Below are 26,042 nucleotides of genomic sequence, written 5' to 3'. Positions count from 1 at the left end.
TTTTATTTAGAGACAGGGTCTCACTGAATTGTTTAGTGCCTTTGCTGGGGCTGGCTTTGAACTTTGATCCTCCTGCCTCAGCCACTGGAGCTGCTGGGATTACGGGCGTGCGCCACTGCATCCAGCTATTTATTTATTTATTTTTTTACATGGTGCTGAGGATTGAACCTAGTGCCTCACACATGCTAAGCAATTGCTTCTACTACTGAGCTATAACCCCAGTACTGAGTTCACTTTTTTGTTGTCATATTGAAGATTGAACTCAAGGGAGCTTTACCACTAGGCTACACCCTTAGTTCCTTTCACTTTTTGTTTTTTATTTTGAGACAGGGTTTCATTAAGTTGCTGAGGCTGGCCTCAAACTTGCAATCCTTCTGCCTCAGCTTCCCAAGTCATTGGGATTAAAGGTGTGTGCCACTGTCCCAGTCCAACATCTGATTTGTGCTAATATTGATATCAGTTGATCTTCTTTTTTCATTCAAGTTATAATTTTCCTGGTTCAGAGTATGACTTTAAATTTTTTGTTTCCTGGCCATTTTGGACATTATGTTAGGTGACTCTTTCTTGGTTTTACTTAAGTCTATTTTATTTTATTTTATTTTATTTATTTTTAAAGAGAGAGTGATAGAGGAGAGAGAGAGAGAATTTTTAATATTTATTTTTAGTTCTCGGCGGACACAACATCTTTGTTGGTATGTGGTGGTGAGGATCGAACCCGGGCCGCACGCATGCCAGGCGAGCGCACTACCGCTTGAGCCACATCCCCAGCCTACTTAAGTCTATTTTAGTAGGTAGTTACTTATTTAACCTGTGTAGGTTGTCTCTACTTAAGTGTACTGTAGTTTCTTTTTTTTTTTTTCAGAGTAGAAATTAGAAGTTTATTAAAGGACAGCAGAAAAGACTTCTCCAGGAGGAAGAAGGGGACCCAAGAGGTGGAATCCCTGTACTGTAGTTTCAATGACAATTGTTTTCTAAGTCTTATTCTGGTCTGTTGTATTATTCTGGCTCTTCTTGACCAGACTAAAATTCTTTATATACAGAGATACGAAAAATGGTGCTCTATATGTGTAATAAGGATTATAATGCATTCCACTATTGTCTGTATTTTAAAAAAATAATAAAATCAATAAAAAAAGATATGTACTTAAAAAAATAAATTTTTTTTAACATGACAGTAGAGTGTATTTTGACATTACACATACATAGAGTGTAACTTCCCATTCTTGTGGTTGTACATGATATGGAGTTACACTGGTTGTGTTTTCATATGTGAATTTACGAGAGAGTTATATCCAATCCATTCTACTGTGTCTTTCCTATCCACTCCTGCCTCCCTCCAGCTGCATTCTTGCTGCTGGTAGTGCCTAATGAATGAAAGGTACTTCCCTGGGCTACCTGATGTCTTTGAAGGGAGTGAGAGATGTGGGACTGTAATAACAGAAGGCATTTTTCCTGGTATTTTCTCTGATCTCCTAGTGCCAATAGGCTTCCCAGGTTTCCCATTCTATCACTGCTCATGCTTCTGGGAGTAGAGAAGCATGCAAAGACAGCAAATGGCTGTCTTTTGCTATTTGGTAAAGGCTTGGGAGACTCTAGGCCTGGTTCACTTTTTGCCTCTGGGTTTCATTCTGTCACTGGATGGAAGTTTGAGAGATGCTTGGCCTAGATCTTTCTGCTATTTGGGTAAGGATAAGAAAACCGTTGGGGCTGGGGTTGTGGCTCAGACACAGAGTGCTTGCCTAGCATGTGTTAGGCACTGGGTTCGATCCTCAGCACCACATAAAAATAAAATAATGATATTGTGTCCACCTAAAACTAAAAGATAAACATTAAAAAAAGAAAACCCTGGGCTTGCTAGCACCCCAAGTGCAGACAGAGGGTCTTATTGTTGCCTGGTGTGGAAAAGGGGATGCACTGGCTCCTGGGTTCTGCTGTTGCCATTCCTGCAGACAGACAGACTGATCACTGATGCTAGCATGTGATCTGTAAGTTAGAGGCTAATCTCTGAAATGTAGGAAGGCCCTGTTTCAAAATAAAAAATAAAAAGGACTATATATCTCAGTGGTAAAGAGTCCCTGGATTTAATTGTAAGTACCACAAAAACAAACAAAAGAACCAAAAAAACAGTTTTCTCTTCTACCCGTGCCAAATAATTCAATCCCTAGCACCCAAAATAAATAAATAAATAGATAAATAAATAAAAAAAGAATTGAAATTTATAAGAGAGGAAATAAGAGAGAGACTTTTGAGGGGAAATTGACATTTCTATCTCTGTCATTTACTAGCTGTGTGATCTTTTTTTTTTCCCCTGTGGTGCTGAGGATCGAACCCAGGGCCTTGTGCATGTGAGGCAAGCATTCTACCAAATAAACTATAACCCAGCCCTAGCTGTGTGATCTTGAGCAAATCACTTAACCTCTCTAAGTTTTGGTTTACTGCCTATAAAGTGAGGCTGAACTAGATATCTCCATGGTTCCTCAAAACTCCCAAATCTTGCCATATATTACATCCAGTTAGAGAAAAATAATACTCAAATATTTTTCACATTCATCCAATTAACCGCTCCCTACAAAGCTAAAACTCAAAGAATGCACAGAAATATTTTATCTCTAGGTTCTAAATAGGCATAAGAGTGTTTAAGCAATCTATTTATTTATATTCAATATACCTGAACCCATATAGATATAGAAAACTTTCTAAAATTTTCCCAAGAAACTACTGACAACAGTATGCACTGCATACTTCATTTTACTGACTTAAATTACTTTTGTGATAAAGATATATACACAGGTGGGTAAAATTAACTTTAGAGAGAAAACTTTCAATATCTAGCTGTAATATAATCTTTGGGTATCAATTTCTAAATCATATTGTAATTGATAGCTATTTATAAGAATGAATCTTCAGGGATTATTACCATAACACAAATTTAAAAAGACATTTTCACTGCTCAGCCCTCATCGTTAAAGTACAGCTAATTAAATTATCACACAGCATCTTGACATAGTACTAAAGCTCTGATTTCAAGGAATCACCATAATAAGCTATCTGTGGAAAATAATTCCTTTCTGAAAATGATGGCTTTTTAAAAATCAGGAATCTCTATTTAATATCACTGCATTTAAGATGACAAATTTAAAGTTTAAATTGATTAGACAGTTAAATTATATAAATCCTCATAAAATTATTTTTTTATCCTACCTCAACTGATATGGTAATTTTCAAAATAAGAAAGTTTGAATTATTCTGCGTGCAATGGTACATGCCTACAATTCCCAGCAACTCAGAGGCTGAAGCAGAAGGATCTTAAGTTCCAGGCCAGCTTCAGCAATTTAATGAGGCTCCCAAACAACTTCTCAAAATAAAAAGATAAAAAAGGCTAGAGGATGGATGGAGCTCGGTGGTATTGCCACAAAGTTCAATCCCTCGTACTAAAAAACAAACAAAAAGTCTGAATTGTGAAAAATACTAATAGGTATAAGTCTGTTTTGTTTTGCTTGTAGTGCTGAGGATCTAAACCAGGGCCTCATGCATGCCAAGCAAACTTTCTACCACTGAGCCACATCCCCAGCCCTATGTCTGTTTCTTGTTCTTTTTTGGCTAGTAAGATTTTGATCAAAGGACTAAGTCATTTATTACTAAAAATTAAACATACCTTTTTAACCTTCAATTCTTAATCTTTATTTATTTATTTTTACATAGTGCTGAGGATTGAACTCAGGTCCTCACACAAGCTAGGCGAGCGCTCTACCACTGAGCCACAACCCCAGCCCTCAATTCTTGATCTTGTATAAGAAATTCTACATTGGATTAGTTATGTTCCACCCAGCCATGAAAGCATCACAAGGAATTTTTAGAGAAAAGACTAGATCCCAAAAGTTTACAATGGATAAGGCCATAAGGTCCCTGATATTCTTTACTAATTAATTAATTTTATTATTCAAAATAAACACAATTTGAATGATTTTCGCTCAGATGTATTTACACACTGAAGCTCAATCAATATTTTTTTAGTCCTAGCTAAGTGACCACGGGCAAATTATTTAACCTCTCTAGAGCTTTGGATTCTTTACTTACAAAATAGAAACAATAAGTTAACAACCTCATAGAGTTTAGAAGGTTAAATAATACCTATAAAGAGCTTAGATATTGCCTACCACTTAATATATGTTCAATAAATGTTAGCTAAAGATGTTTATAGATTTGTGAATTTTTCTTCAGCTGAATTTGATAATCCTGGCAGTTAATTTTGTAGGCAATAATTCCCCATTAAAATACTCTGGAAAATGTTTACCATCAATTAAATTAAATAATAATCAAATTAATTATAATTTATACTGAACCATTACATATATGAATACTAAACTTTACTACCGAGAATAAAAAAATTTACTGTATTTTATAAAATTGATTTGAGTAAATCATGCTCCTTGAGAATCAAAGACCATTTATTTATCTATCTATCTATTTATTGGTACAGGAGATTGAACCCAAGGGTACTTTACCATGAGCTACATCCCTAGTCCTTTTATATTCTTATTTATTTATTTTATTATTACTTTATTTATTTACATACTGGGGATTGAATGCAGGGACATTTTGTCACTGAGCTACATCCCCAGCCCTTTTTTATTTTTTATTTGAGACAGATTGCAGAGGACTTTGCTAAGTTGCTGAGGCTGGCTTTAAACTTGCAATCCTTCTACCTCAGCCTCCCGAGCCACTGTGATTACAGGCATGTGCTACTGTACCCAGTTCCAACATCTATTTGTTAAAAAATTAGGTTTATATGCTGAAAAAAGGACAATATCAAGTTGATAAACAAGTCTCTGCATTTAATAAAATCAAACATTTATTTTATAATGTGGATGATACCCTGCTAAATTTTATAAATACATAAGAGAAAACACATATTAATGTTTTCTAGATAAAACAGATAAGATCACCTAATTATAATTTTTGAAAAGAATCAACTTGGTACCTTTCATGGCCTCTTCAAAAGAGCAAGGTCTTGCTGGACTAGATATTTCTTTCTTCACATTTACATTCAAAGCACCAGCTGCTGCAATTAAAAAAAAAGTTCATGTATTTAAAGTAAATTTAGCTTAACAAATGTGTATCTTAGAATTCTTTAATTGAAATATTTTCTCACAGAGCATCCTATTGAGGACAGCATATGATCAATTATCAAAACAAAACAGCAATTTTTAAGAACACTTCTTGGAGTGGAAGCAACTCAAGAAGTTGAGACAAAAGGACTGCAAGCTTAAGGCCAGTCTGAGCAATTTAGCAAGATCCTGTCCCAAAATAAAAAATAATAGACATTTAAAACTTACTAAATAATATTAGAATATTAACAATACTCAGCCCCATATAAAAATGAAATAAAGATATTGTGTCCATCTATAATTAAAAAAATAAATTAATATTTATTTTTTTAAAAAGCAGAATGAGGGATGAGGATTGCAAGTTCAAAGCTAGCCTCAGTAACCTAGTGATGCCCTAACAAACTTAGTAAGATCCTGTCACTAAAAAAATTCAAAAGGGGGCTGGGGCTGGCACTCAGTGGTAGAGTGTTCCACCGGCACACATGAGGCACTGGGTTTGATCCTCAGCACCACATAAAATATAAAATAAAGGTATTGTGTCCATCTATAACTAAAAAAATACATACAAAAAAAAAAACAAAAATAAAAAAGAGCTGGGGATGTGGTTTTGTGGTTAAGCACCTCTGGGTTCAATTGCTAATAAGAAATAGAATAAAAAAAAAACTTATTTAAAAAATATAGTCAATATTTAAGTTTGATTAAAACAACTGAACAAATTAAATCCACAATATTATGATTATTCTTTTTTGTAACACTTCCGACAAAAAAAAAAAAATTCGCTAGTATTAATGAAGAGCTGCGGGTTACAATTCTTAGTCATATAATTAATCTACTATCACAACTTTAATTTTAATAAGCCTGAGAATAGAAATCAGTTCTAAATGAGAAAACTAAATAAATACGTTCTTCTTCTTCTTTTTTTTTTGTGTGGTGCTAGGGATTGAACCCAGGGGCCTTGTGCATGTGAGGCAAGCACTCTACCAACTGAGCCATGTGCCCAGCCCCTAATAAATAGGTTCTTGCTTCAAATAACCATATATTAATTTTATTCAAATATATTTTATTCACTAAATCCAATATAAGATTTGAGTCAGTGAATTTTTAAGGTATTTTAGTTTTTTTTTTGTTTGTTTGTTTGTTTTTGCTAATGGGGATTGAACTCAGGGATGTTATACCACTGAGATACATCCACAGCCCATTTTATTTTGAGACAAAATCATTTAAATTGCTTAAGTTGCTTAGGGCCTCACTAAAATGCTGAGGCTAGTCTTAAACTTGTGGTTCTTCTGCCTCAGCATCCCAAGTTGCTGAGATTACATGCCCAGCTAATGCATATTCTTTTTTTTTTTTAAACATTTATTTATTTTCTTTTATTTTTTGGCAGACACAACATCTTTGTATGTGGTGCTGAGGATCAAACCTGGGTCGCACGCATGCCAGGAGAGCGTGCTACCGCTTGAGCCACATCCCCAGCCCCGCTAATGCATATTCTTGACATGACAATGTCAAATGATAGTTATTGAATAAGGAGACAAAATTGCACACATCTAAAAAATGAAATTTAATAATTTATCTTAGTATGCTGCATAGTAAGTGTAACAAAGTGTAACTGAGCACTTTTAGGCACTCAAAAAGAAATACTACAATTTCTTGTGTGACACTAATTTTAATAATTAAATTATTTTAATAATTAAAGATTTAAAAACTGGAAAAACTTTAAAAATTTCTACTTTTAAATTATTAGTAATTTGTTTTTAGGGCAGCAAAAAAATGAGCTGGGTACAGAGGCACACACCTCTAATCCCAGCAATTCAGCAGGGGCTGAGGCAAGAGGATTGAAAGTTTGAAGCCAGTCTTGGTAATTTAGAAAGGCTCTGTCTCAAAATAAACAATAAAAATAGAGGGTTGGGGATGTAGTTCAGTAATAAAGCACTCTGGATTCAATCCCAGTTTTAAAAAAAAGTTTTATATATATTATATATATATAAATGAGCTAGGCAAGTACTCTACCACTGAGCTAGGGGTTAGTGAAATTATAAAAAATTTTAAAATTGCATTAGATCTCATTACAATGTTTGTGTATCATGTATTAAATACGATTTTCTAAAAGTGACTGCTATCTGTGATGTATACCCAAAAGGTATAAATTTTTTTCAAAAATTTATTTTTAGTCGTAGATGAACAACACCTTTATTTTATTTATTTTTTATTTTTTAAAGAGAGAGAGAGTGGGGGGAGAGGGAGGGAGGGAGGGAGGAGAGAGAGAGAATTTTTTTTAATACTTATTATTTAGTTTTTGGCAGACACAACATCTTTGTTTGTATGTGGTGCTGAGGATCGAACCCGGGCCGCAAGCATGCCAGGCGAGCGTGCTACCGCTTAAGCCACACCCCCAGCCCACAACACCTTTATTTTATTTGTATATTTTTAATGTGGTGCCAGAGACTGAACCCAGTGAGTCAGGTATGCTAGGCAAGTGCTCTACCACTGAGCCACAACCCCTATCCCTCAAAGGGTATAAATTTTCAAGAACAAACATATGGTAATGATTACCTAAGTATGGCCAAATACAGGCCATTAGAGCATTTTTTAAAGCAAAAGACATAAAAGCTTATTTGGTAATGTATCAAAGAAAAATTCCTAATAGTCAGCACTCATCACTAAGAAATGAGGATTCTTTTTTTTTTTTTTGGTGGTGCTGGGGATTGAACCAAGGCATTAGGCAAGCACTCTACCAACTGAGCTATATCCCCAGCACCAAAATCAAGATTCTTGAAGGTGATGCTCAATACTTCAAAGTCTTGAAGTTTTTTATAACTAATAAATATAAAACCAATAAATCGGGGCTGGGGATGTGGCTCAAGCGGTAGCACGCTCACCTGGCATGCTCGGGAGGGCGCTGGGTTTGATCCTCAGCACCACATAACAATAAATGACATCAACCAGATTTCAGTGTTTTCAGAATAGCAAAAACCATTAATACTATTTATTCTTTGGCACACACAGCACTCTCTCTTCCCCCATAACTGATGTAGAAGCTCATCAGGAAACAGATCCTAATATGTTAATTATGTCATCTTTTCCCTCATATTTGTGCATTCTTCTGTAAAATATTACATATCAGTATTTCATAACTAGCAGTTACTGAAGTACCTTAACTATATTAATTTTAAATCACATGTTTTGGATTTTTAGGCCTTCTGAGAAAACAAAAACAAATATTTGGACTCTTACTATAAAGCAATCTTCTTTCTCCTCTTATTTTTGTTGAAGCCAAAATATTATTTCCAAACCATGCCTTTTTGGTTCAAAGTTTTTACTTATGACCTTTAGTTCTGAGAAAAATAGCAAGGGGAGTTTCATTAGTGCTATACACTGTGGCATGCCTTTGTAGCAAACTCACTGTAAATAACCAATACTGCAAAATTCAGACATAATTAAAAATAGGGAATTAGATGAATTAATTACCAAAACTAATTATAACTCTATTAGCTTCCATTTCCCTCATTTTTCTTTTTCTTTTCTTTCTTTTTTTTTTTTTTTTTGAGATGGGAATCTCACTGTGTTGCCCAGGCTGGCCTTGAATTCCTAGATTCAAGCAATCCTTCTGTCTTAGCTCCCAAGTAGGAATATGCACCGCTGCACCTAGATTTGTTTCCCTTATTTTCTGATGCCAGGGCTTTCTTTCCAAATCACTTTTCTTCAACTTCTTCTATCTTACTGGTCCTGAACTATTTGGGGGAAACATATTAATAAACTACAGATACGGAGGGCTGATAATTATTAAGTATGCCTGAGACTGGAATAAACTGAATCAATAGTAGCCATGGTAGAAACCAAGCCTCAGTCAATGGAACACAGGAAGAGTTTCCATTTCTAAAATATTTTCCTTACTTCTAGCAGAAGGCTTTTGTCTTCTTCAGGCAACTAAATTAATGCAGGCAAACAACTTACAAGATAATTTTTAGCAAAAAGCCATCAAACTTTTAACATTTAATTATTCTTGTCACTAATTTCTTTCTAAACCATCTTATTTTGCCTAAATATTTAAAATCATATTTAAAATATTCACCACCAGTCTCTGAAACTTTTTGACTTTATCACATACTACTACTCCAAGTATATTCCTCACCTCTCTCAAAAATGTATCTTAAGCTAGGCACAGTGGTGCACACCAGTATCCTGGGGATTTGGGAGGTTGAGACCAGAGGATCACAAGTTTGAGGCTAGCTTTAGCAACTTAGCAAGGCCTTAAGCAACTTAGTAAGATTCTGCCTCAAAAAAAAAAAAAAAAAGAAAAAAAAAGACTGGGAATGTAGCTCAGTGATAAAGCATCAGGTTTAAACCCCAGTACCAAAACAAAACAAAAAAGACTAGGTAAGAGAAAAAAAAAAACACCATAAGAAGGTTGGAGTGTATACCTCAGTGGTAGAACATGTGCTTAGTATGCAGAAAACTCTAAGATCAATCCTCAGCAAGGTACAAACAAACAAACAAACAAACAGAAACCCTATAACTAGCCAATTTAAACTATTAAGTAATTTCCCAAAACTGTCACTTACCTTCCCGCATATAAGAAGTACCAATAAATGGTCATCCTTATTAAGTAGTGACCTGTAAAGTAGCTCAGGAGAATCTGATCTCAGAGCATTCCTGGCTTTTATTATTATAAAAGGTAAAAATAATCCTGCTTAAATAGAAGTTGTATTCGATGGCTATCTTTTTAGGAAATAAAGCCATCTCCAAAATAAATTCACCTTAATTTGTCACAGAGAACAACTTTTTCTCTTTTCTTGGCTGGTCTTCTTATCTTTTTAAAGAGCTAGAAATTAATTATTCATTTTTATTCAGAATTTTTCTTTTTGACATACCTGGATCTGGAGTGTAGGTGAATGGCTGAACATCATGGGATCTTCCAGCATTGGTCACTACATATATCCCCACCGATACAGGCAAAGTTATATGTTGGTCATGATATGGGGGAACCTTCACAATAAGATGGTTCTAATTTAAAGAAAAATACAATAGTCAGAAAAAAAAACAATATTTAAATTTAGAAGACTAAATATATTTCCTATTAGCTTTAAAGTTTTAATAGTCTGATTAGGAAAAAAAATGTATTTTTAACCTCAGGTTGATAGGTACTACTAGGTCATTAGTCGAAGATATCCTTAAGGTAGAAATCAAAATGTTTTACAATGGCTTTCAAGGTCCCTGCTCTGTCAACTTCATCTCACTCCCACTTCCCCCCTGCCTTACTACAAACTGACTTTCTCAGTCCATTCTTTTAACATACTAAACTCAGTTTTATCTTCCAATTGCTGTTCTCATCAACTGTAATATTCTTCCTTCACCTTCTCAAATGGCAAGTTCTTCACAGATTTTCAAATCTGATATAAATGTCACCTCTTAAGTGAAATCTTCCTTTGACGATCCTGTTTAAAGCAGAACCCCTTCCGAACCTGGTCAGATAATTATTTATTTCCATATCAGCACTTTTTGGCACTTGAAATTACCCTAATCCCCTGCCCACTCCACTTTTGGTCTCTCTCCAATAAATGTAAGCTCCATGAGGTTCCAGACTGCTCAGATACTTCAATGTATCTCCTCTGTTAAGAATGGCACCGGGCTGGGATTGTGGCTTAGTGGTAGAGCACTCGCCTAGCATGGGCGGGACCCGGGTTCAATCCTCAGCACCACATAAAAAAAATAAAGGCATTGTTTTGTGTCTATCTACACTTAAAAAAAAAAATTAAAAAAAAAAAATGGCACCATATTCAAAATACACTCAAATATACTTGTTGAACATTAGAGCAAATTATGAGGAAAAAAGTATGTCCATGAAATGCAAAGTCAGTTATCATGTGTTCTGTACAACCTCAATGAGATGTACTTCATAATGCAGTTCATTCCTCCCTACCACCTATGCATTTAAAATTAAATGGTTCAGTTTATTCAAGCTTCAGTAAATAAGATACTTTTAGTTAGAATATATACATCTTTATAAGTAAAGGACAGAGCTGGGGCTGTAGCTCAGTGGCAGAACACTTGCCTAGCATTTGTGAGGCAATGGGTTCGATCCTCAGCATCACATAAAAATAAACAAATAAAATAAACGCATGCTATCCATCTATAACCTCAAAAAGAAATCAAAAAACAAAAAGTTCATGTGTTTCATCAGCATTTACTCAAGGGGGTTACACTTTCTTGGAAGATAATCTGAACCACATTTGAACTTTTTCTCTTTTTCCCTAGTAAATTATACTAATGGGAAGTAACACTAGGAAGGAAGTGATTATGCTTTTACTTATGATCTGACATGGAAGAGGCCAAAGCCAGGGTGTGGTAAATTTGACATTTCTTTTTTTGGGGGGTGGGGAAGTAGCAGGGATTGAACTCAGGGGAACTCAACCACAGAGCCACATCCCTAGGCTTTTTTTTTTTTTGTATTTTAGAGATAGGGTCTCACTGAGTTGCTTAGCACTTTGCTGTTGCGAAGGCTAGCTTTGAACTTGTGATCCTCTTGCCTCAGCCTCCTGAGCTGCTGGGATTACAGGCATGCTTATTTCAGTTAGAATACAGCTGATGTTCATTAGAATATGGGACAGCCAGGCACAGGGGCACACCTATAATCTCAGGGACTTGGGAGTCTGAGGCTGAAGGATCAAAAGTTCTAGGCAAGACTTGGCAACTTAGCCAGATCTTGTCTCGAATCAAAATAAAAGAGGGCTGAAATGTAGTTCAGTGGTAAAGTATCCCTGGGTTCATTGCCCAGTACCTATCGCCTCCACACACATAAAAGAAAAAAGGACAAATGAGGTCAAGTTTCAATTTCTGAGCACTTAATTTGTATCTTAAAATACTCTCTAAAATAAACTAACATTAAAAGGAATCAGAAAGAACAAATGAAAGAAAGAGCAAGCTCCCTTTCTAATAGAATACCTCATAATTTAGCCATCCTGAAAGAAACCACACATTTTTAAAATCAGGTTGAAAAACATGTAGTATAAATGTGTATGCATCTTCAACTATTTGGGGAGGAGGATCTGAATGAATGTTTGGTCATCAAAAATATTCCAGTAATGATTCGACTGGTAAGAAACAGAAGTCTACTTAGATACTATAATCACATCAAAGAAGAGCCCTCCTAGATTTACAAAATAACTGAGTGGTTGACTTGCCAAGCACTCTTCCACATCTAAATTATATGGCAAACTATATTTCAAATTATCCTTCTGAATAAAAAAACTGTTTCTTAGTAATTAATAGTGGGATTAGTATTTAAAATTCAGATGCATATTTTATCAAAATACTTCTACCATACTTGTTTCAGAGAGCATGTTTAAGCAAACCTAATTTGAAACTTTTAAAACCAAATGAACTTTTTGCCCCCTCAAATGAACCTCTCGACACTAATTCTTCATACTTCCTCAATCTTAATCTAGAAACTCTACAATCCATTTGAAATAAAACAAGGTAAATTGTGAACAGTAATCAAAAGTTGTTTAACACTGCTTTTTTAAATTAGGTGCAATTAACTACCACTGAGCTAAGAATACAATATATACAAAATATCCAAAGGTATGGGAGATTTTATAGCAAATATAACATTCTCTGGGGAAAAAGAGGGAAATGTTCGAATTTCAGTATCTTAATAAAAATCTGCTTGGATTCAAAATAACTATTTTTCCCACTTACAGAAAATCTTTTTTGAGGTATACAAGCAACGGGGCTATATATTTTTCACTTTCCTGTGAAATAATTTATCATTGTCAAATTCATTTCACAGCTGGGGATATATGTAATTGGATTGGAAGAAAGACACTTTGCAAGATTTCTATTACAGCCAATTTGAAATACCTATTTTCTAAACACTCAAGTCTTTGTTTAGACTAGTTTTCTTATAAATTCCCCTGAGAATCTTCTTCTAGCATTTCTTTCAAGAATTTCTTATTTATTTTAGTCTTTTGGGTATCTGGGATTGAACTCAGGGTCAATTGACCTCTGAGCCACATCCCCATACCTATTTTGTATTTTATTTAGAGACAGACTCTTACTGAGTTGCTTAGTGCCTCGCTTTTGCTGAGGTTGGCTTTGAACTTGCCATCCTCCAGCCTCAGCATCTCCAGTCACTTGGATTACAGATGAGTGCTGCTGCACCCATCTCTTTTCCATTTATTTATTTATTTATTTATTTATTTATTTATTTATTGTCCCGGGCATTGAGCCCAGCAGCTCAGGAGGCTGAAACAGGAGGATCTCGAGTTCAAAGCCAGCCTCAGCAACTTAGTGAGGCCCTAAGCAACTGCCAGATCCTGTCTCTAAAAACATATAAAAACAAAAGGGCTGGGGATGTGGCTCATGGTTAAACAATCCTGGGTTCAATCCCTGACACCAAAAAAGAAAATCTGATAATGACAGATCATATTATAGTTTGTTGTTTACATACTTGCTTGCAAAAATATCAGACCTCCTACATTTAGCCACCAAATAAATATATAATTCCTTTGCATTCTATCACGTCTTACTTCTATGATTATTTTTCTTTAAATCTATTGTATCTGACCTAAATGCCCTGTTAAAAAAAAGTATTTTAAAATAACTACCCATGCCCTCAAAGGGAAAGAAAGAAGAAAGGAAAGGAAGGAAAACCAAGGAAGGAAGGAAGGAAAGAAGAGAAAAGAGGGAGAAGGGAAGGACCAGGAAGGAAAGGAAGGTAGGGAGAAATAATGACCTGTTTAAATATAAAGTTCTACATTAAATAGCAAATTAAGATTAAAATTTATTGGAAGCCTGGAGGGGAGATGGGAATGGGAAAGACAGTAGAATGACTGGACTTAATTTTCCTATATTCATATATGAATACATGACCACTATAACTCCACATCACGTACAATCACAAAAATGGAAAGTTATACTCCATGTATGTATGATATGTCAAAATACATTCTACTGTCAAGTATAACTAAAAATAAAAAATAAAAAAAATTTAAAAATTTGTTGGGGCTATTTTATCATATAATACCAATGTTTATTAATATTATGTAGCATTTATAAGTCTTTCATTCTCTAGAACTTGCCTCTTATTTATAAATCTGTATCATAGGTATAATTATAATAGAGCATTACAAATAAGGGGAGTTACATTTTTTTAATATTTATTTTTTAGTTGCAGTTGGACATAATATTTTTATTTCACTTATTCATTTTTATGTGGTGCTGAGGATTGAACCCAGGGTCTTGCACGTGCAAGGCGAGTGCTATACCGCTAATCCACAACCCAACCCTGGGAATTTACATTTACCTAATCAATTTGTTAAAGCAAAGTGTCACAAACCTATAATCCCAGCCATTCAGGAGGCTAAAAGCAGGGGGATTCTGAGTATGAACACAAACTGGGCAATTCAGGAAGAATTTAAAAAAAAAAAAACTTGCGGGGGAAGGAGGTAGAAATGTTGCTTAGGTAGATGGCCACTGGGTTCAATCCCCAGTATCACAAAAATAAAACAAATCAAAACAAGAACACAGTCACAGCATACAAAATATTCCAGGGATAAATTAATTTTCAGTTAGGATTAAAATTCTAGGTATATAAAAACATGACTGAAATTAAGATTTGAAGTGTTTTCAGAACAAAGAGACCTTGGACCAGAGTCCTCTTTTCATTCAACAGGAATAAAATGAATGGAGAAGTTTTTCAAGAGTATCTTCCCCTCTACCCCAGTCAGTACTGGGGATTGAATCCAGGGGTACTGGATTCAATTTGATAGGAGTATCTTTAGGGCTTTGGCCACTGGACAAACTAACAATTGTGACTTATGATGAGTTCTCTGAAACATGCCATATCAGTTCTAACCTCTGATGGAACTGGAAACTACAGGTCAGGGCACAGTGAGCTACATCCCCAGTCCTTTTTATTTTGACACAGAGTCTCACTAAGTTACCCAGGCTGATCTCCAACTTGAGAACCTCCTGCTTCAGCCTCCTAAGTATAGCTGGGATTAAAAACGGATGTCACTGCCTTTGGCTCATGATTGTCCATTAATCGGCTAGTATTATGAGGATCACAGAAAAGCCACACAATATTGCCCCCTAATCTTCAGGAGTACTCTCAAGGAAGCTACTGCTGGTTTACAGGGAATAGGGATGGTCTGATCAAGGAATATACCAGCACCACATACAAACAAAGATGTTGTGCCCGCCGAAAACTAAAAAATAAATATTAAAAAAATTCTCTCTCACTCTCTCTCTCTTACTCTCTTTAAAAAAAAAAAAAAGAAAGAAATCATAAAAATGTCAGGGTTAGAGCTCAATCTTGTGCAAGAGTTTATCTTGTAGATTAGACAACTGAGGCACAAAAGTGACTTTTCTTTTTTTTTTTTTTGAGAGAGAGAGAAAGAGAGAATTTTTTAATATTTATTTATTTATTTAGTTTTTGGTGGACACAATATCTTTATTTCATTTTTATGTGGTGCTGAGGATCGAACCCAGAGCCCTGCGCACGCCAGGCGAGCGCACTACCGCTTGAGCCACATCCCCAACCCTGACTTGTCTTTCTTAAATAACACAGATTGTTCATTACAAAACAGATACTAGAACTTCAGTTAAGAGTGGTAAAGAACCCTAGGAGATACTGTGCAGTAGTATACTGGACAAAGGAATGACTTAAGTTCTACTTTTACAAGTAGTATAAAGCTAAAGGAAAGCTTTCCACATGGCATTTGTCTGGTTATGTAGGAAGCTCCAGATCTTGTAATACTCTGTAATAAAGAATTAACTTTACTCAAAGAAAGATCTGGTTTTTGTCCTTGGTTATTGGGAAGTGATCTCTAGGATCCTACAACTTGATAGGAGTATCTTTAGGGCTTTGGCAACTGGACAAACAAACAATTGTGACTTATGATGATGGGCTCTCTGAAACATGCCGTATCAGTTCTGACCTCTGATGGAACAGGAAACTACAGGTCAGGGCACAGGCAATATACAATCAAGTCCAAATAAAAACTCTGGACACTAAAAGCTTGGGTGAGCCTCCCTGGTTTGGCAATTCTCTGCAAGTTGTCACTCACCGATGAACTGAGAGGAATACTTCCATAAAGATGACAGAAGCTTGGCTTTTAGCTCCCTCTTGCCCTCTGTGTCTCCCTTCAGTTGGTTCTGATTAGTATCCCTTTGTTGTAACAAATTTATAATCACATGCAATTTCTAGAGTTCTTTGAATTTTAGCAAGTTATTCAATCTGAGGAGAAAGTGGGAAAACCTAAATTTTAAGCTAGCTATCCAAAGGGACAGGGACCTGGAGACTTCTAAACTTTTGGCTGATGTGTGAAGTGAGAGTGGCCTTGGCTATTCCCTTAGTTTGGAGTTTGGCAATATATTAAATTTAAAATGTTTTATATTTTTATTAGTTTTTTTTAAAAAAAATACACAAAGGAATAAAACAATATTTAAAAACCACAAAGAAATTATAAAGTTTTTGGATAAACTGGGTATAGTCTCCAATTCCTGTCTCTTCCACATCTCTGCTTGCTTCCATGTTCTCTTCTATTGCTATCAGCTCTTTTCTAAATTTTAAGCTTTGGGTATTTTACACTAATTAGCTTGTCCCTTCCTCTCTGTCCCCAATCTGTACCTATACACACTATTCTTCTGCATGAGCCATCTAACCTACTTGCTCATAGATTTAACCATTTCTTCTGTTAGTTTCAATTTCTATGAATTTGATACTATTTGCTCTACATACTAATTCTTAGGTTTCTGTACTTGTTTTCTAGCTGTTTTTCCTCTAATGAGGAAATAAATAATAAATAATTTTAGAGAGCAATGCATGGAAAGGTCCTACATATATGAATTCTATCCCCCTCAAAGACTTTTTTTAAAATTTTTTTTTAGTTGTAAATTTATTCATTTTTACATGGTGCTAAGGACTGATTGAACCCAGTGTCTCACAGGTGCTAGGCAAGTGCTCTACCACTGAGCCACAACCTCAGCCCCCCAAAGATTGTGATGACTGTGTCCAAATTTAAGGAAATAACTTTAACAAATATAAAGCACCTGACACATAAACAGGTACTTAATAAATATTGGTTTTCCTGTGATTTAACTATACTATAGGGTAAGATAATCCAAATCCTTAAAGAAAATACATTCCAGGAAAGAAATGCTTTATTTATTAATAATGGCAACCTCTGCTAATGCTCTTAAATTTTGAAAAGAGAGAACTAGTCATGTCTGGCATCAGAGGAATAATTCTATTTCAGTTAAGGAAACTCAAGAAAAAAAAATTTGAGTCACATCAATCCCATATAATGATGAAATTTAATCTGTTCAGAAATTATTTTCAGAACAAAACTGAACAGCTCAGAGTAAAACTTATAAAAAGGCTTAAATTATACCTGATGAAACAATTCCATGTCGATTTCAGCTTCTGATTTCCAAGAGTTTTCATCTGGTTGAAATAAAAAGAGTGACTTACTAAATTTTTGAACAACTGTTTTACTCTGTGGCTAAGATTGTATCTTTATAACAAAGTGAAAAATCTAACAATCTACTAATTTGCCTACTTACCAGAAACATTTTCTTGGAAAATAACTTTAGTTCCTTTCAGAAAGTTCTTGCCAATTAAAAACACTTCTTCCTCTCCTTTCACTGAACAGCTATGTAAGCTTTTTTTTAAGATCTCTGGCACTCCTGCTGGTTGAGCTGTGGGTATACATAAACATTCCATGAAAAGAACCATCAACATTTACTTCTTACCTAAAATCAACATGCAATTATATATTGAGTTCTAGAAGTTTTCTTTGTTCACCCTGAATTTAATGTCCTTTACAGAGGACAGAGAAAAAAAATTAGAAAATATATAAATTTCTAACAACTATTGGAAGATATTATAGAGCTAGATAAGTGCCTAAGATGAGTTTTTCATTTATTATATATCATCTTTGATTTCTCATTTCATGAATGATGAACCTGATGATGTTTTTGTCTTAATAATATTTTTTAAAAATTATAAGCTTGTCCTAGTCTTAACCTTTAAATGTCAGCTGTACTATACCATTACATTATAGTATCTCTGAGTAACAAGAGGTATGTGGGTGGTACTGAGAGTATATTAAAAGAACTAGGCACAGGACCCAGAGACCCCAAACCAAAAGAAAACCTAAAAACAGACTAAGCCCACTTTTGGATCAATCATTCTACCAGGATGGTTTTCCGAACCAGGAACCCTGAGATGAAAAAAAAGATGCACTTGTTTTTCAACTACAAAGATGAAATAACCACTACTAAAATTAACAAAGACAAGTACTGAGGAGCTAGAGATAATAAGAAAATTGCAATTAGCCTAACAAACTTCTTTAGGCTAGGATTTCCCTAAGAAAGTGTGAGAAGTTGAGAGGGGAAATATGGAGTTAAGCAGAGCTAAACAAAAGGATATCTCTAAGCTTTTCATACTGTGATATGCTCTATAAATATCCAAAGGTGTCCTTACTGACACCTATTAAGGACTAGCTATCCAACCAATAGATACAAATAAGTTTCAAGTACTCAAGAAACTTCAGGTTATCAGAACCTGATTGAAAAAATCACACTGTCACAGATTATATTACTTGCTGTTTTAGCAAATCTTTACAACACATGTGTTGCAAAGTCAAACAAATATTGCTCATCTAACTTGTTAATTTATAAATTAATGAGACTTTTCACTATCTTTGGAAAATTCAACTTCAGTTCTTTTAAGATATTTACATATTTTATTTATAGTTGATTTTATTTTTATAATAACATAACGCGCAAAGGTGTGTTATTGTACAAATGTTTACTGTTCCCCAGGCCCTTCTTTGTAGGAAGGCTATAATTTTTGTCCCACTCACATCAAGCTTAGTCATATGACTTGTGTGGATAATGAAATGTGAATTGAAGTAATGTGCCAAATCCAAGAGAAAACTGAAATGGGATAATAGTGGTATCCTGGCAATTCTATATCCTATCAAATAAAAAATTAACTAATCAATTTACTTAAAAGTAATTTTTTGGGGGGGGGGACTACTGTGGACTGAACTCAGGGACACTGGATCAATGAGCCACATCCTAGCCCTATCTTGTATTTTATTTTGAGACAGGGTCTGAGTTGCTTAGTGCCTTGCTGTTGCTGAGCCTGGCTTTGAACTCGAGATCCTCCTGCCTCAGCTTCCCGAACTGCTGGGATTATAGGCATGTGCCACCATGCCTGGCTTAAAAACAAAAAATATACATGACTATATTGTCTACAGAATTCTTTTTTAAAAATATTTATTTTTTAGTTATAGGTGGACACAATATGCTTATTTTATTTATTTATATGTGGTGCTGAGAATTGCACCCAGTGCCTCACACGTGCTAGGCAAGCGCTCTACCACTGAACCACAACCCCAGCCCTGTCTGCAGAATTCTAAAGATGTTATTAAGAAAACCTATATACAAGAACATAAGGGTAATTTTTATTTCCCTCCAAGTAGTAAGGATTTAACCCAGGACCTCTCACAACATGCTTGGTAAGTACTATACTATTGAGCTATATCCACAGCCATCCACAGCCATCGTTAAACTAATTCAAAGCACGAAATTGGTTACCATAGAATATAGAAGGCATTTTGTATTGATTTATTATAACATAATAAGAAATATACTTACAAATCATATAATTTATCAGTAGGATATTGGCATTTAGGCATTTAATTGGTTGTGTGTGAGGGGGTGTACTAGAGATTGGGTGTGGGGGGTGTACTAGAGATTGAACCCACTGGAGATTTTACCACTGACCACATCCCCAGTCCTTTTTTATTTTGAAATGAGGTCTCACTAAGTTGCTTAGAATCTTGCTAAATTTCTAAAATTAGCTTCACAAATTGCAATCTTCCTAACCTTAGCCTCCCAAATGGACAGGATTACAGGAATATAAGCCACCCAGCTTCAAAGCTGGATTTTTTTTTTTAAAGAGGTTTATTTTTTTTCAGTTGTTGATGAACCTCTATTTTATTTATTTATTCATATATGGTGCTGAGAATCGAACCCAGTGCCTCACATGTGCAAGGCATGCGCTCTACCACTGAGCTACAACTCCAGCCCCAAAGCTGGAATATTTTTTAAGGTCTCAATGCATAGCATAAATCCCGGCATTTGTCCTTTCCAATCAAAGACTCTAGATATAACACCAAGTATGTTTCTCCTCTCCTCCCTTCTACCTTCATTACCTTGAGCCCCTCTTCCTTTTTTACTTTCATCTCCCTGATTCCTTCTATCTATCATTCCAATTCCAATCTTGCTTAGTAGCCTATTTCCTTTTCACCTCCCCCTCTATTCCAACTGCTCAAACCTGCCCCCAAAGGTTTATATTCATGCAAATAAATATAAGCCAGAAACATAATGGAACAAATATTTTTATTTTTTAAATATAAAGATCTTTTTGAGTCTTTTGTACCACTGTATTAATTATTTATCCTTCCTCTTCCCTCATATGCACCCCCACACACTGCCTAATTTCAAACCTCAAGCTTCCGAAAGTGGTTAGAATAAAATTCAAATTCTTTAGCTCAACATTCAATTGTCTTTATGAAAGAGAGCTTGTTTAGCTCTCTAACCTTAAATCTTATGACTTTTTCATGCATATCTTTTTGTTCCAATCTTAATAGTTTTTTTCAATCCCTCCAAAAAAAAAAAAAAGAAAATCACATCCTTTCATGATATATGTTTATATGAGGATCTTTTTGGGCTCAAGTGATCATCCTGCCTTAGGCTCCCAAGTAGCTGGGACTGCAGGTGCATGCTACTGTTCCAACCCTTGACTACAGTTTTTAAAATTTCAAATTTTACATGAAAACAAGATGGAGTATATGAAACATCTAAAATTTAGAGATTTCTTAAAGATCAAAAGAAAATTTATAAACTCTCCATATATTTAACAGCTACATATTTTCTTACTTACTACACAAAATCGGAGAAGAGGGTGTTTGCAATGTCAAAGTAGAGCCATCTTTCCTTGTGATATTAACTCGAAAAACCAATCTGGCACGAGTGCTTTTTTTCTTGGAACCAGCAATTCCTATTCTGGCTTCAACATCAGCATTCCTCAACTTCAAAATTCCTACACAGTCCACACTAACACAGAAAAAAATATATTAATTGACATTTTGTTATAACATAGTACAACATTCTTAATCAAACAAGTTTTCTTTTAAATATTTTTTAGTTGTAGTTGGACACAATAACTTTGTTTTATTCATTTTTATGTGGTACAGAGGATCGAACCCAGGGTCTCGCATGCATGAGGCACTCAAGTTCTACCACTGAGCCACAATCCCTGCCCCAAGTTTTTTTAAGAGTATTTATCTATAAATTTTCTGAACATGTAATGTAGTTCCAAACTCAAAAAAACACAGAAGTATAAATTCTGAACATTCATAGTTCCTAATCTTCTCAATATTTTGTTTATAATAATGGAAAAATAGTAGAGATGAAAATCACTATTTTAAAATCTAAACTGAAGTAATCAGTGGCTTATAAGAGCCTATTTCTTTTTCTTTTTCTTTTCCATTTTTTTTCTTTTTTTAGCTTTTTATTATTCTTTGTTCCTATTTTCTTACAATGAATGTTTTCTTTTTTCTTTTTGGTGGTGCTAGGAATCAAAACCATGGCCTCACACATGTTCAACACTTGCTCTACCACTAAGCAGCATCTCCAGTCCCTGTTTTTATAATCAGCACCTCTCTTACTTTCTTCCTTTACTAAATATATTCACTTTTATAACTTTCAAAAGCTACCAGTCAAAAAAGCAAATCTTAATATTTCTCAATAACTAACCTTTCATCAATCTATTCAAAGCAGCTTTCAAAAGGCAAGTGGTGGAGAGCTTGCCTAGCAAGTATGAGGCAGTAGGTTCAATCCTCACCACCACATAAAAATAAACAAAATAAAGGCATTTGTCCATGTAAAACTGAAAAAAAAAAAAAAAAGAGGAAACTGAAAACCAAGTAGAGAAAAATCTGTAACAGCTATCTATTACAAATAATTACAACCCAGGTTTGCCCCAAATCAATATATTTACTAGTGGCATGGTTCAATTTTAGGACTAAGGATCTTTTACAAAAAGCTTAAGAAAAAAATAAAAATGTAAATCTTTAATTCTTCAAATATTTTTCAGGCAGTGCAAATGCACAAGACAAAAAAATGCATGACCTTAGGATTTAATTTTTTTTAAATAAAGGAAAATAAAAATAAAAGATGAATTTAGACCAGCAATATGCTTTTCACATCAAAATGGGTCAAGACAACGCATGGTTTATGTTGAACTGTTTCTAAAGCAAACATTAAGAGCAGAATTTAGAAAGGCAAATTGAATTGTTTATGATTTTTATTTTCAATTTTAATATTATAAGTCTTTTTTTAAATAACCTTATTCATTTTTATGTGGTACTGAGGATTGAACCCAGGGCCTTGCACATGTAAGGCTAGCGCTCTACCGCTGAGCCATAACCTCAGCCCCAATATTATAAGTGTTAATAAGTAAAATATCTGTAATTTTCTAAAAATCGTATATTTCACTTGGTTTTCATTTCCCTACCTTTCACCACAGCAATTTCTCAGCAAATAGCGACAGAATTAAATTTAACTCATTACCATTCTGTAGTAATTTTTAAAATTTATATTATGGTTTGAATATGAAGTGTCTCCTAAAAGCTCTTATTAATGCAACAACACTCAAAGATGACATGATTAAATCATAAGAACTATAACCTAATCAGTCCATCCTAGTTTGAAAGGGCTGGCTGCATGGTGACTGTAGGCCAACAGGGTGTGGCTGGAGGAAGTGGGTCATTCAGGAGGTACCCTGAAAGGGTGCATTCTTTTCCCTGTATTTCTTAGCTCATTCTTTCACAAGTGTGTGCACTCATGTGTAGTCTCTCTTTTTCTGTTTCCTGATCCCACCATGAGTTAAGCAGCTTTCCTCTGCTAGGCTCTTCCCCCATGGTGTGCTGCCTGAAAGCAATGCAATTGCTGTTAGTCCAGAGCAATAGAGTCAGCCATCTATAGACTGAAACCTCTGAAACTGTGAGCCCCAAAGAAACATTCTCTTCTCTAAGTTGTTCTTATTAGATATTTTGGACACAGCAACATAAAAGTTAACTAAAGCAATTTATAATATTTAAAATATTTCAAGAAAATACTTGAAATCTTCTTTTATACACTAGAAACTAAAACTTTGCCCTAAAATGAAAGTGTAACATACAATGAAAACTTTTTTTTTAAGTTGTTGATGGACCTTTATTTTACTTATTTATATGTGGTGCTGAGAATCGAACCCACTGCCTCACTCATGCTAGACAAGCGCTCTACCACTGAGCTACAACCCCAGCCCTGAAAACATTCTTATTTTTTTTATTTTTATTTTTTTGTGGTGCCAGGGATTGAACCCAGAGCCTTGTGCATGCAAGGCAAGCACTCTACCAACTGAGCTATATCCCCAGCCCTGAAAACATTCTTATTAAGTACTTACGCAAGTGTCATGTTGTTGCTAGGATCAAGGCCAACTTCTATAACAGTGGTGCCTTCAATGTCCACTTCTTTGCAGGGAGTTGTATTTCGTCCAGTTACCCTGCAGGCCTGATAAAATCCATGTGGTTTCACTCGGCCAGAGTCATTGCCCACAAATACCTGCAACACTACTGGTTCATTATGGCCTTCCAGCTGAAACCAGATAACATGTAGCAGAAACACTAATTAACATTTCAAGTAAGGTAACTATAAAATATAATATTTAAGCCCTAATTCTGTATTTGTAAGTGGATTAAAGAAATAATTTAAATCCTCAAGAAAAACAGAGGTAAAATATTTTTATAATGGAGAGTTGGCTAAGTTTCTGCAGAAAACTGTAGTTTTAATTCACAATGACTACATTTCAATTAAAAAATTTAGATGGTAGAAGACCTAAATTATCATTTGAAACTTACTTGTACCAGCAGATGAAAATGAACACATACTCCTTTTGATAGCATATAGTTACTCAGGACATACCACCATCATTCATAGAAAACTGTATTATGGGGCTGGCTTTGTAGCTCAGTGGTATACACTTGCCTAGATGTGAGGTACTGGGTTTGATCCTTAGCACCACATAAAAATAAACAAAATAAGGTTTTTGTATCTATCTACAACTAAAAAATTAGAAAACTGTATTATGTTAGTGGCATCATTTTCATTATCAAATGAGTATATGTACTAAATTTTTACTAAAGCCGTAAAAAAAAAAAAAAGTGTTTCAAGTGCAGCTGAATAAATAATATGGAAATGAAGCCCATTTTCAAAGACGAGGTATACATATACACACATGCATATGTGCATGCATACACACACACATATACACACACACACCATCATGAAATTCTGGGACCAAACACATTCAGAAAAACTAGCTAGTTCAAACTAGAATTCATGGATCATTACAGGTCTCTAGAAAAAGTTTTCATAAATTATAATAAATATTTAAAATAAGAATAAATATTTAAAATAATTTGAGAGCAAATATTTCCAATCTCAATTCTTGATAAGGCTTTTAGTTAAACACTAAAGCTGATGATACAGAACACAGAAAAATCACAAAGTAATTTGTACTACATACACTAAAGTGCTTTAAAAAACTTGTACGTTTTTTCTGTCCCAATATAGTGGTATATTTGTGAAATTATAGTCATATGAGGCAAATAATCAATCAAATAATAAAGTACTCAAATTGATAGTGCTAACATGTAAAGGGATGTAATATTTGTTGAATGAATAAATAAACAAACTTTTTTTTTTCTTTAAAGAGAGAGTGAGAGAGCAGAGAGAGAGAGAGAGAATTTTTAATATTTATTTTTTAGTTCTCGGCAGACACAACATCTTTGTTGGTATGTGGTGCTGAGGATTGAACCCGGGTCGCACGCATGCCAGGCGAGCGTGCTATCGCTTGAGCCACATCCCCAGCCCAATAAACAAACTTTTAAGGTCAGTCTATTCATTCTCTATCATAGACAAGAGGACTAACATCTAACTAGCTAAGTACTTAGAAAAGCATAACTTAAAAGTCAAGGCAAACAGGTTTTTAAAACCATTGACCAAACTATTGAACTGCTGAACTGTCTGACCACACAAATATTTATCCAATGAATAACTCAAATTATCATTTGCTGGTTACTTGTCCATGGTTTGAGGACTGAGGGATGAATTAGGGAGGAGCCAAGATTAAGTAAAGATGATATTGTACATGTGACTATTAATCAACCTTATAAAATGGTCAAAGGCAAATTTCCTAATTCTGAGTATCAACCATAATTTCTTTCAAGCATAAAATGAAAGGTAACCCAATTCTACTCTAATTTTGAAGTAGAGTTCACCTAACATGTTCATACAAATGGTGTTTAATAAGACTTTTCATGTAACTAGCCAAATTTCCCCTCAGTACAGTATTTTGCAAGGGGTAGGGACAATTGTTAAAACATCCCTCATCTCCCCCACCTATTTATTTTTTGCTTATTTTATGTTCAAAGAGACTTTCTTCTTTCTCTATTTTTTTTTTTTTTTTTGTTGTTGTTGTTGACATTGTAGGAGTTTTGAGCCCAGGGCAATTTACCACTGAGCTACTTCCACCGCACCTTCTCTTTCTTCTTCTTCTTCTTCTTCTTCTTCTTCTTTTTTTTTTTTTTAATTTTGAGACAGGGTCTCACTCAAACTTGTTATTTTCTTGTCTCAGTCTCCCAAAGCACTGGGATTACAGGCAGGCACCATAGTGCCCAGAACTATTCTTTATATCAAGAACTATAGAACTATTCTTTATATCAAGATATCCTAGTCAGGCCTATAGTACACGCCTGTAATCCCAGTGGCTCCGGAGGCTGAGGCAGGAGGATGGCAAGTTCAAGGCCA

The 26,042-nt window shown here is 34.8% G+C and overlaps 1 protein-coding gene across 8 annotated transcripts in view; it reads right to left on the bottom strand.

Moving 5' to 3' along the window:
- The window catches only part of Nfat5 (nuclear factor of activated T cells 5), a 105,453-nt gene that overhangs the window by 13,285 nt on the left and 66,126 nt on the right, over window positions 1–26,042 (bottom strand). For 7 of the 8 annotated variants that reach the window (XM_078032596.1, XM_078032598.1, XM_040278815.2 and 4 more), the window contains 6 exons: window positions 23,638–23,828; window positions 21,070–21,242; window positions 17,676–17,810; window positions 17,504–17,556; window positions 9,980–10,112; window positions 4,982–5,062 (listed from right to left, as the gene is read on the bottom strand). In XM_078032596.1, the coding sequence (XP_077888722.1) occupies window positions 4,982–5,062; window positions 9,980–10,112; window positions 17,504–17,556; window positions 17,676–17,810; window positions 21,070–21,242; window positions 23,638–23,828 (766 nt within the window). The remainder of the gene's footprint in view (window positions 1–4,981; window positions 5,063–9,979; window positions 10,113–17,503; window positions 17,557–17,675; window positions 17,811–21,069; window positions 21,243–23,637; window positions 23,829–26,042) is intronic. The other variant, XM_078032597.1, reaches the window with a different exon arrangement.

The sequence above is a fragment of the Ictidomys tridecemlineatus genome, chromosome 15 (genome assembly GCF_052094955.1).
Source record: "Ictidomys tridecemlineatus isolate mIctTri1 chromosome 15, mIctTri1.hap1, whole genome shotgun sequence".
Taxonomy (NCBI): Eukaryota; Metazoa; Chordata; class Mammalia; order Rodentia; family Sciuridae; genus Ictidomys; species Ictidomys tridecemlineatus.
Note: the sequence above shows the minus strand (reverse complement) of the source record. Positions and strands in the feature narration are given on the sequence as shown.